Source organism: Perkinsus marinus (assembly GCF_000006405.1).
Source record: "Perkinsus marinus ATCC 50983 genomic scaffold scf_1104296966988, whole genome shotgun sequence".
Lineage (NCBI taxonomy): Eukaryota > Perkinsozoa > Perkinsida > Perkinsidae > Perkinsus > Perkinsus marinus.
Window position 1 is genome coordinate 14,181 of NW_003203723.1, and position 11,591 is coordinate 25,771.

An 11,591-nucleotide genomic window follows, 5' to 3' on the forward strand; every position below is an offset into this window, starting at 1 on the left:
GTATTTGTAAGGTTAGCGTGTCCCCACAGACGGTAAGGCGTTTTCTGAGGTGGAGCGGGGCTGCTTATGCTAAGATTCCAACAGCTCCAAGGTTAACTCCGGCCCATAAAGCAGCCCGAGTGAGTTTTGCCTCCGAGCACTTGCTTGCGGAGACTGATTTCTCGACGTGGATTTTCTCTGACGAAAAGCGATTCAATTTGGACGGCCCAGACGGCCTGCGCTACCGATGGATGTTTCCCGGACAAGAGAAAGCGGTTCTGTCGAAAAGAGCATTTGGTGGTGGGTCTATCATGGTCTGGGGTGGGATAGCTGGATCTCATAAAGTAGCCCTGGTGGAAATACAGAGCAACATGAACAGCAAGGTCTACCAGTCCATGCTCGAGATGAACTTGCTACCATTCCTGGAAGCGGGGGAGGAGGAAGGAATCGAGTACACCTTCCAACAAGACAATGCGAGGCCTCACGTATCTTCTTCAACTAAATAATGGCTGGCACGCAATGGCGTGGCAACCGTCCAGTGGCCAGCAGTGAGTCCAGATCTGAACTGCATCGAGCACTGCTGGGGCAGGATGGCTCTAGCCGTCTATGCAGGGGGTAGAGGCAGAGAAATCGAAAAAATCCTGTATGTTCTATTATTTTGTCAGGGGGTTTAGATGTTCGCCACCTCATAGGGTGTGGAAGGTTATTACGTTTCAGCTAGGAAAGAATTAGATTATCGACGCGCCCAGTAGAAAGAGGTCATTGGGGACAAGGATAAGGATGCTTCCTTCAACGAATTCGGCAACCCCGCGTAGGTTGATGAAGCTTGACAGGAAACGATGACTCGTCCATGTATTGACCCTTTGTGTGATGTAGTCGTGGAATATGAAGTCATCTCGTGTTCATGTACAACAAAGCGTGTTCCTCGAAAGAATTTCCAAAGCGGAGGAGATAGAAGGAAACCAAACGGAAACATTGAGGTCGATGCATAGTCAAACTAATTCGAAGTCATGGGAAGTAGGCTTGGATCAATAACACAACTGGGCCTAATCAGGCGGACGCGGAGCCTCTCTAGTGGGGTTGATATCTATGAAATTCGGCAAGGTACCCAGCGGAGAGTGTCAGTGTCATGACAGACGCAACGTCTGACGTCGTTAATTAGCGCAGTCTTTGATATTCCCTTCTCTTATCATCCACCTCCATCATCTCTAGGCGCACGAATCGGATAGCCTCATTGCTTTGGAAGCTAGCGATGCCTTCTGGTCTACTACCCGAGTCCTGTTTGAAAGGACAGAGATTACTTTGAAGTGTACGTTTACAGATGTTATGAAGTGACAGTAGCTACTAGAGTGATTTCAAAACGGAATGGTCACACCACCGAATGCGCAGTACACAGGACACAAATAATGATCACAGCTCGTTTGAAACTTTTCCTTTTTTCATTGACCTACTGTATGTTATCACGCATCATAAACTCGAGAAGTGTTGTTATATTATAAAGAAGCACTTTCTGCCAAAAATATCCATCGCACGCGAAGGTGTCAGACATCGTCACAGTCGTTTCCCTTCTCCTAGCTTCCACCCAGCAAGTAAACCGCAACAGCTGGGTAACAGTAAATGCTCTACTTTGGACGAGGCTTCTCCCCCCAACGCCATTCGACGACCACCGTGTTGATTCGAAGTTCTTCAACATGTTAAAAGTTTCCTCCAGAAGGACCCGAGGCCACCATCACCGTGCCTCAAGGGGTAGCAACTCACGTTGAACAACAAGAGGACCCTCGAATAGTCGCACTAAGACGTGATGAGGGGAGAAACGGAGAGTGGTGTGGCACGTGCATGATGATCATTGATGGATGGATCCACGAAGACACGACGGAGAGCCTCACTGACGCTCGTCCGGGAGGATGGCCGTTCCGGAAGTCTTCTGAAACATGGATCCTCCTAGCAGAGGTGCACAAATTTTGGCGTTTACGAAGAGTCGTGTTGTCAGCACGAAGTTTATTGCGATTCCAAAACTGCATAACGCGACGCTCGTTCACAGAAAGGAGAGAAAAAGGCCACTTGTGACCATAAAGACAACACCATAACATGCGGACATCATTCGGGCACTTTCGATCGACGTAGAGCTGAGGGGAAAGGGATTGAATGAGCATGCGGACAGTGGGGACTCACCAATGGCTGCTTCTAATGCTGCCGAGTTGCTACCATATGTCTCCACTGAGAAACGCCTCTGGATTTGCTTGCCGTTCTCCATCCAATTAGCGACCCAGTGACAGGGGCCCTCCCAATATACTCCAACCACACCACTTTGTTTCGCACACGTTCCCATTCTACTGGGTACAGCCTCACCACGGCGTTCGGCATCCCTACGGCACTCTGAGGAGCCAGGATGACGTAGCATCACTCAAAGTTGCTCATGCTCACTCGTGGCCAAAGCCAGTGCCTCCTCATCACCATACTTCGAAACGCGGAAGCATTTGGTCACTTTCCGTCCATCCTTTGCACGCCACTGAGCACACCATCCCTTCTGCTTCGTGCCCCAGTATACTCCAAGGACTCCACTTCGCCTCGTGGCTGTCCTCCGAGCATTGACCCGGGCAGCATCACCATAGAGAGACACAGCACGGGAGGTGCCTTCGCCACTTCCTCCGTCGGAGGCTAACTGGATGCGTCTAGCGGTGCAGATTTATCACGAACCTTACAATCGTTTCGTTGCTGGCTGGTCCCAACAAACTCAGCCTGTCCAGTAGTGCCGGGCTTGAACACCTTAGCTGCCACTTCGTGACAAGTACTATCTAGCGCCCCAGGTGCGAGGTTGGCCACTGCCTCCTGAATCACAGAAACCCGCCTCCAGCAGCTCCCCTCAGCCCAGATGCCTACGGGAAGCTTCGACTGCACAGCCTCCCTCAGTTCAGTTCGCCACTGTGATTCGAACATGGAGTAATCTGGGAAAGTGTGGTGGACGGTATGGGGTTGGGAATCTCACCAAGCCTCGGTGGTTGGATGCTCTGTGTGACTCTGAGGACCAACTCCTCAGCAATTCGTTGGACGAGGAAATCCACGTCTTGGTAGTTGGCCCTGCTGATACCCAAATTATCAGCGTATCCCCGCAGAGCTTCGACGCCAAATGTAGACTTTAATAAAGGGATAAGCCTTCCCTCTAGTGAACGACTACTGAATGAGATACGACATTGACTTTGAGGGATCGGCGGAATCTTACAGTTTCAACAACTCGGAGTCTAAATTCTCCTTAGATCCCTAAAAGGCATTGAGTGACGGATCCCGTATAAGTTCTCTCATCAGCCATGGTCACTGATCGAGTCCCACCTCAAAGTTGAATGATCGACTCCTCCACCTCGGTAGGGTCGTGCATTGGACGCGAGATAGGTCTCGCTCCCTGATTACGATTGATATGATAGACGCGGTAGATTTGGGAAGGGTACCAATAACCATCCAGACATCGCATGATATTCACACATCGACGGTTGCATCTTCCATCCCCTTCGACTACCACTGAGTCATCTGCTCGAGGGTCTTCCACGTGATGATAGCGATGCTTACTCGATCGCCGCAAGATGGGACATCTTCCATGTGCGGCATCTACTAGCATACTGAGAGGCACCTTGAATATCTCTCGTGGAGGGTTGATGGAATCAGACGATAGCAATGGTCGTAACAAGATGCCGATGTTGTTGTGTACGATGCCTAATGATGGAGGCCTCCCAACGGCACTCGGCGGTAGGAAGCCTCACATCCATCGAGGCCCTCGAGAGGAAAAGGCGGATCTACACTGACTCTCAGCCATCCGATTTTAGTCTTCAACTCGGCAGTCGTAAGGGGAAGGGAGCTCACTCTACCAGGGCACAGTGACGGGCACTCAGTCACCTGCCGAAGCTCATCAGCCCCGACTGGGATTCCCGGCCAGCAAGCGACCGTCCAACACCGTTAGCTACTATCGTGTATCCGTCTTGTATGAAGCCGTCAGCTTCTAGTTTCACGAACGAACTCTCCAGGTCATCATCCACCGACTCTATTCCAATGCACTCGTTGATGAGCGAAATAAGTTCGTCGGGAACGGCTTCTAGTATTAACTGTGGAGAGTGGTTGGTGACTACGGTCTGCGACAGAACGGTTCCCGCTGGTATTTACTGAACGTCTTCTATATAGGTCAGTAGTTTCCAGTGTTGGCCGCGGCTCAGCCTGAGCCATGGCCAGCATCGTCTCAACGACAGCCCGCTGGTCACTGATTGTGAGGTACTGAAGGTGTGGAGTGCAGGGAGGTCGTCCCTGTGATGACCAACCTCAAAACAAGGTTTCACCTTCACGAGGCACGATAACTCCTCTCCATGGAGGCAGCCAGCCTGATGTGTACACTAATGATATAAAGTCGATGGGCCCTACCGAAGGGTCTCTCGTTGCATAGGCCTCTATCAGGTCACCATTAGTGAGGAGGGATGGTAGACAACAAATACCAATCTCATCACGGCTCCCTCTTCTATGCTCCATACAACAGCGATTCCAATAACGAAGCATCTGTCCGGCATAACAACTGTGTTGGAGTCTCGAGGTATAATCAGTTCACCTCTTTTACTGTCTCGACATGATCAACCGCGGTATCTTCTGACTTCACAACAGGTGCCTTCTGAGGCTTCCTTCTTGCCTGTCGTTTTCTAGCCATAATTTACAGTAGTACACTGCAGCGTCTGATGGTACATGTGACCACCTCCGACAAGCATACAGTCTTGCTGACTACAATGTGTCAGTTCGATCGAACTGCACAACCCATCAAATGAAGTAGATGGAAAGGAGGCCACTTGTGACCATGAGAACAACATAATAACATGAGGACATCATTCGGGTACTTCGGATCGGCGGTAAGCTAGAAGGACGAGTTCGGATGAGCATACGCGCAGTGAGAACTCACCAATTGCTGCTTCTAATGCTGCCGAGTCGCCACTATACTTCTTCACTGAGAACCGTTTACAGAAACGCTTGCCGTTCTTTCTCCATCTCGCCACCCAGTGACAGGGGCCCTCCCAATATACTCCAACCACACCACTTTGCTTCGCACACGTCCCCATCCTACTGGGTACAGCCTCACCACGGCGTTCAGCATCCTTACGGCACTCTGAGGGTTGAGAGGAGCTTTGAATCTAGTAGCATCGCCTCCTTACTCGTGGCCAAGGCCAGTGCTTTCTCATCACCATACTTCGACACGGAGAAGCGTTCGAACATATGGCGGCCATCCTTAGTATCCCACTGTGCAAGCCAGGCCCAACGTTTACTATCCCAGGATACGCCGCGGACTCCACTCTGCCGTTGAGTGGCTTTCCCTGCACTGAATCTATCACTCCACAAGGAAGAGGGCCGCTGAATCCTCCACAAGGTTCTACGGCATATCCCGGCTGACTCTATGTTTTCAAACGACTTGTCCCTTTTTCTTAAATTGAACTGACCAGTAAATGCTGTAGTGTCAAATCTCACCTCTTCCCAAGCGGTTGACGAGCAACACAGCTCCCTTGAGCACCTTAGCTGCCACTTCGTGACAAGTACTATCTACCGCCCCAGGTGCGAGGTTGGCCACTGCCTCCTGAATCATAAGAGGCCGCCTCCAGCAGCTCCCCTCAGCCCAGATGCTTACGGGAAGCTTCGACTGCACAGCCTCCCTCAGTTCAGTTCGCCACTGTGATTCGAACATGGAGTAATCTGGGAAAGTGTGGTGGACGGTATGGGATGGGAATCTCACCAAGCCTCGCTGGTTGGATGCTCTGTGTGACTCTGACGACCAACTCCTCAGCAATTCGTTGGACGAGGAAATCCACATCTTGGTAGTTGGCACTGCTGATACCCAAATTATCAGCGTAGCCCCGCAGAGCTTCGACGCCAAGTGTAGACTTTAGTAGAGGGATAAGCCTTCCTTCTAGTGAACGACCACTGAGTCAGAGAAGGCCTAAGTCGTTGAAATTATCAGGGGCTTACAGTTTTAGCAACTCGGAATCTGAAGTCGCCTTGGAACCCTGAAAGTCAGTGAGTGACGGACCTCCGTGGGAGTTCCCTCATCCGTCATGGCCACCAATCGGGTCCCACCTCGAGGTTAAAAGATCGACTCCTCCACCTCGGTATGACCGGAGTCGTGCATCCAACTCGAGAAAGGTCTCGCTCCCTGATTACGAGTGATATGGTAGATGTGGTAGATTTGGGAAGGGTACCAGTAGCCGTCCAGACATCGCATGATATTAACACATCGACGGCTGCATTTGCCATCACATTCGACTACCACTGAGTCATCTGCTCGAGGGTCTTCCTCGTGATCATAGCGATGCTTACTCGATCGCCGCAAGATGGGACATTCCTCATGTGCGGCATCTACCAGCATACTGAGAGGCATCTTGAATATCTCTCGTGGAGGGTTGACGGAACTAGACGATAGCAATGGTCGTAACAAGATGCCGATGTTGTTGTGTACAGTGCCTAATGATGGAGGCCTCCCAACGGCACTCGGCGGTAGGAAGCCTCACATCCAGCGAGGCCCTCGAGAGGAAAAGGCGGATCTACACTGACTCTCAGCCATCCGACTTTAGTCTTCAACTCGGCAGTCGTAAACGGAAGGGAGCTCACTCTACCAGGGCACAGTGACGGGCACTCACTTGATATAGGTCAGTAGTTTCCAGTGTTGGCCGCGGCTCAGCCTGAGCCATGGCCAGCATCGTCTCAACGACAGCCCGCTGGTCACTGATTGTGAGGTACTGAAGACGTGGAGTGCAGGGAGGCCGTCGCTGTGATGACCAACCTCAAAGCAAGGTTTCACCTTCACAAGGTACGATAACTCCTTTCCATGGAGGCAGCCAGCCTGATGTGTACACTAATGATATGAAGTTGATGGGCCCTACCGAAGGGTCTCTCGTTGCATAGGCCTCTATCAGGTCACCATTAGTGAGGAGGGATGGTAGACAACAGATACCAATCTCATCACGGCTGCCTCTTCTATGCTCCATACAACAGCGATTCCAATAACGGAGCATCTACAGCGGACTAGCATGGTAGTCCGAGTCCAGCCATCAACTAGTTCCCTCACCTGCTGTACCGTGCTCTCACGCATTTCTGCACTGGTAAATGCGGTTTCGGAAGGTCCAGAATGACAGTACTCCATATTATGGCTATCAACCGCCAGAACTGTGATGGACACATGATTAATGTCAAGCTTATCCACGACTGCTGGGACATACGCCCAGTGCCCACGAGGTGCCTCTCGTCGTAAGGAGTGTAAGACTGCATGTCGTACTTTGCTATCGGATCGCGATGATCGAGTGGTCAACGATTTTGAATGTGGCTGGTCGATTGAGATGACCTTTGTGTTCAATGCCATACTCTTTGATTATATACCCCAACTCTGATGTTTATTAGATGTACAGAACCTCATGGTTGAGAATAGTTCTCGTGTAAGATCTCTGCCCGGAGCTGCCGGCCAACACCCAACTTAACTAGCGGCCTCTGTTCCGAGTTCCTTCAACTTAGCTTGCGAGCCGAATGCAACTCCCTGGTTGCATTAGAATGTCAGATTTCTTCACGTAGAGTTCAATGTCGGCGTTAAAACGAGTCGAGGCATCTTCTCTGGACGAGCGCGGACACAAAAATGCTATATTTTTTTTATTTTTTATATATATCAGCATTTTGGCGTTTCGTTATTAGTACATATATGATAGTGCTAACATGTTACCCGAGATGAAAATGCCTCTCTAGAGTTTTCTAAACCAACAATACTCAGGAGCTGTTGTAGACAGGTGCTGTTGTCCTCCCAGGGGTAGCGATATCGTGCGCTTTTGTCATAAAGCTTCTGTTCGGGTTAGCTGAGTAGTTCAATCTTCCGGGGTGAGCTGATTAGGAATACTCTAGTGTTGATGTGTTAGTTCGAGCTCTTTCTGTTCAACTCCCCGCTCCGGAGTAGAACATCAGGTGGTGAATACCACGATTATGTGTCAGCTTGTCCTTGCCTTGAGCCAGACAATTATCAAGGCAATTTCCGAAAATTTTCACCAGGATCGAGATTTCAAAAGAAATTCGATGATCGCCAAGAGCATCTTTGAACTTCTAAAATTTCAATTCAATCAAACCATTCCTCGTTGAGATCATATAAAATCTGGCATATAAAGTCTGAGTTCAGCAATCAGGATCGGCACTGAGAATTTAACACATCTTGCGAAGGCACCATGATGGGCGAGAACGTGTGTCGCGCATTGCGCGACGAATGGCGCATGAGACCATTAGCAATTTGGCACATGCTAGACCTACACGCCCCTTACCATCTACAAATGGATATACCAGCCATGATCGTCATACTGAAAGTTGACATGGCTTCAACGTAGATCCCCTCGTACGTTGCTCACAGACAAGAGTGCCTAAGTCTACCACCAATGCTAATCCAACACTACAATAGTCGCTCCCTAGAAGTAACACACAAAGCCGCAACAAGTGAGAAACCGCTAGACGAATGTGAACAGGGTATGATAAACAGCAATCACATAGCCACTCAATCGAACGTGCTCATCACTAACAGATGCTCAACGAATCACCGCGAGTCGTCGGCTGCCTGACCTTGCGCTGCGTTTGCACCTACCTATAACATGACGATAGCAAGAGCGACGATATCCGTACTTTCCTCCGCTGGCTGCTCTACTCCCTCAGTGGGGCCCGTACTAGGTGCCTCTGGACTGGTGTAAGTCGGAGCATTTCTCAGTGGAAGATTCCGAAAGAGGACTCCCAATACTGTGGCTATCCACAGCAGTGTGAATCTACGAGTAATAGTGGGCATTACCGTAATTACTGAGAGAGAATACCACTACTGAACTCATTTAACCTCGGCAATACCGAAGAGTCGACCCCGCCTCCCCAAGTGCTTACGCATATACGCAGAGGCGAGTGAGGCTTTGGAGTAGGGTTGTACTCCCATCGGCATGAGCTGCTTCGCTATAGAAGAGATATTTCCAAGTGAAGGCAATGCCTAACCCCGATACCTAAAATGACAAACCCTCGCATCGAACCTTGATCGCCATGTGGATAACATAAACGGCTATCGATTAGACCGATTTCTCCGAGCGACTTACAGCATATGCGAATATGGAGACGCTGTCCTCGAAGGTGTCCATTCTGTCCAGGTTAACAGTGTTGCTTCCACTTCTACCAGTAGTGCCATCTTCGGAGTCCCCAGATGCTTGCGATGTCTGGAGGAACCTAACGAGCCCTGTGACACCCTCCACCGAGAAGTATCTTTCCTCACACTTGAACCACCACATCATCGGATCGATTCAGCTTCTCAATATCTTTCAGTGGAACGTCTCGCGGCAACAGCGAACCTGATCATCGCAACCACAGCCCAGAGTTGATGGCATGCGAATGAAAACGGATGCTGTACCAGCCACTATCCATGTGGCCCTCGTGTTGCCTCCTTCGACGAAGTTCTCTTCCTTCAGGAGGTCGCATTCAGCCTCGGCTATAGTGAGATCCTGAGAGAGTATTCATCTTTGAATGAACGTAAGCAACCCGGAGTCGAATAACCACGAACGCCCCTCCGAAGAACCTTCTGACACAATCTTTCGACGAAGCACCCCACACATAAGCACACAAAGACGCCGTAGTACTAACCGAGCACCCATTCAAGGTAGACGAGACTGAAGCAACTACTGATTCGAGTATGGTGCACTGAAACTCACAGGGGTCCGGGGTGCATAGAGACGATCGTTGGTAACAACGATCCTGTACTATTGAATGCTCGATACGAACAATATTAACATCCAATACAATGACCTGTCTCTCCTTCAATACAAGTGGTGAAAACCTCCTCCCGATGAACGAACGGTCCGAACCCGAATTACCCCATCGACTGTTTTGACGAAGTCGAGCTGGTCCCTCGAGGCGTTCTTTCCTCCGCTAGCTATCCGCATTTTCAACGACATTAAACTCCGTCCCTCCGACTCTTTCACAGGCTGTGGGTCTTCTCCTTCTGCCACATCGCCTCGTGGGGGTGCGTCAGCCTCGTTGGGAGTAGTAGACGACATTATGAGCCAAAAATGTACTACGATGACCTCTTGATGGAGTTCCACCTCAACCTAAGCTGTTCAACTCTCTCGGACCATTCACGATCGTCGTTTAAAACATCCTCCTTGTCTGACGCCAACAAGTGTTTGATATTTTATTACTGCCCTTTATCAGCTCAAAAGGGCTCGATTCCGGCACCTGCGATTTCTTTGCGTGACTTCTGACTAATCCGATTGTGTAGCCTTCAGACATAAAAATATCCAAAACTATCCCGACAAATGTGATATAGACTATGTTTATGATACAGATCGATGACAAGTCTCAATAATGGCGTATCATGAACTATACCGCTCCGCTGGTCGCCGTTTCGGATATCCCAAGATACTCCTAACATACGCCGATCACATTCTCTATCTGTGGACCTATCGGGGTGTTCAATGGACCTCTCCCGAGTTTCAGAAGCGCTCCCGAGATTGGATTTCACATGTAAAACTTGATATCGGGAGCGCTCTTTAGACTCAGGAGAAGTCTATTGAACATGCTGTATGTATATCCTAGGAATATTATCATTAGAAGTATATTCGCCTCCTTGCTGCTCAGTTCCGTTATCTGTGGAGGCCCAATGTCCCATTTAATCTACAATGACATCATTCACGACACCTTGTCCTGAAGCGGCTCGTAAGTACTCGTTTTAACAAAGATACGACGACATAGCGATCATGTCAGAAAGCTATCAAAAACTATCAAGTGGATAGTTTTTGATAGTATCAACACAAACATTCGGACTGAATATTTCGACACTTACTCGTCCATCAGAGGCAGAAGCAGCATCTGGACACATTTCATCGCAGTTCGACGATTGGAAGTCTCGCTACGCCCAGGAACGGACAATCACAGTTTACAGTTGACGCGAGTCAGAACCCGAAACCCGAACAGGGAAGTGATTTGCTGGTAGCAAGCAAAAAATCCCACAACCCTGAAAATTATAACAGTAAACCAGATAATCTTCACAACTCAATAGAGTACTTCCCAAGCTTCAGCCAGCTTCAGCCGCAGGCTGCGGCGCAGCGCAGCAATTGACAACTGACCCCACCATATCACTTTTATATTCGGTTATTGTTCATTTTACATCTTCTTTTTAGTTCAGGGTTCTTTCATTTTCTTTCCGTATGCCAAAGCGTTGGTACAATAACCATCAAAATCACCGTCAGCGCGACTACAAGTGGCGGCGCACCGACTAGGGCTCAACGAGAGTCTTCTTATGGCCCTGGCCGGTTACAATCGTACATTGTTACGAGAAGCTGCTTGGACAAGTAAGTGTATGTTCATGGATTGCTTTACTACCCCATATTCATATTTTCAAGTGGAAATAACAATGCTAATACTACTACCGGCCCTATACACAGGTGCTGCCCATAGCTCTCACCGTACCAATAATATCGCAGAAGGACCACATTCTTCGTTGGGCAGACAGTTTGGACGAGGTCATCTAAGTAAACACGTCTTCAAGTAGAAGTTATTGGTCAGTCTGACTTGATTAAACATATGCATGGCGGTAGCGGCAGTAGGCTCACGAGAGT

General features: G+C 49.4%; 2 protein-coding genes across 2 annotated transcripts in view; both read right to left on the reverse strand.

Moving 5' to 3' along the window:
• Positions 1-8,453: 8,453 nt before the first annotated feature.
• Pmar_PMAR002611 (hypothetical protein) lies at positions 8,454-10,050 on the reverse strand. Its single transcript, XM_002768853.1, has 7 exons — positions 9,849-10,050; positions 9,389-9,479; positions 9,254-9,329; positions 9,081-9,207; positions 8,878-8,990; positions 8,632-8,768; positions 8,454-8,589 (listed from the first exon to the last, which is right to left on the reverse strand). The coding sequence occupies exons 1-7, from the start codon at positions 10,029-10,031 to the stop codon at positions 8,546-8,548; spliced, it is 771 nt and encodes a 256-aa protein (XP_002768899.1). The 5' UTR covers positions 10,032-10,050; the 3' UTR covers positions 8,454-8,545.
• A 1,320-nt stretch (positions 10,051-11,370) lies between these two features.
• The window catches only part of Pmar_PMAR002612 (amino acid transporter, putative), a gene marked incomplete at both ends in the record, with an annotated part of 1,516 nt that continues 1,295 nt past the window's right edge, over positions 11,371-11,591 (reverse strand). The window contains 2 exons of the mRNA XM_002768854.1: positions 11,371-11,407; positions 11,586-11,591. The exon at positions 11,586-11,591 is cut by the window's right edge and continues 4 nt beyond it. Coding sequence (XP_002768900.1) covers positions 11,371-11,407; positions 11,586-11,591 — 43 coding nt within the window. The remainder of the gene's footprint in view (positions 11,408-11,585) is intronic.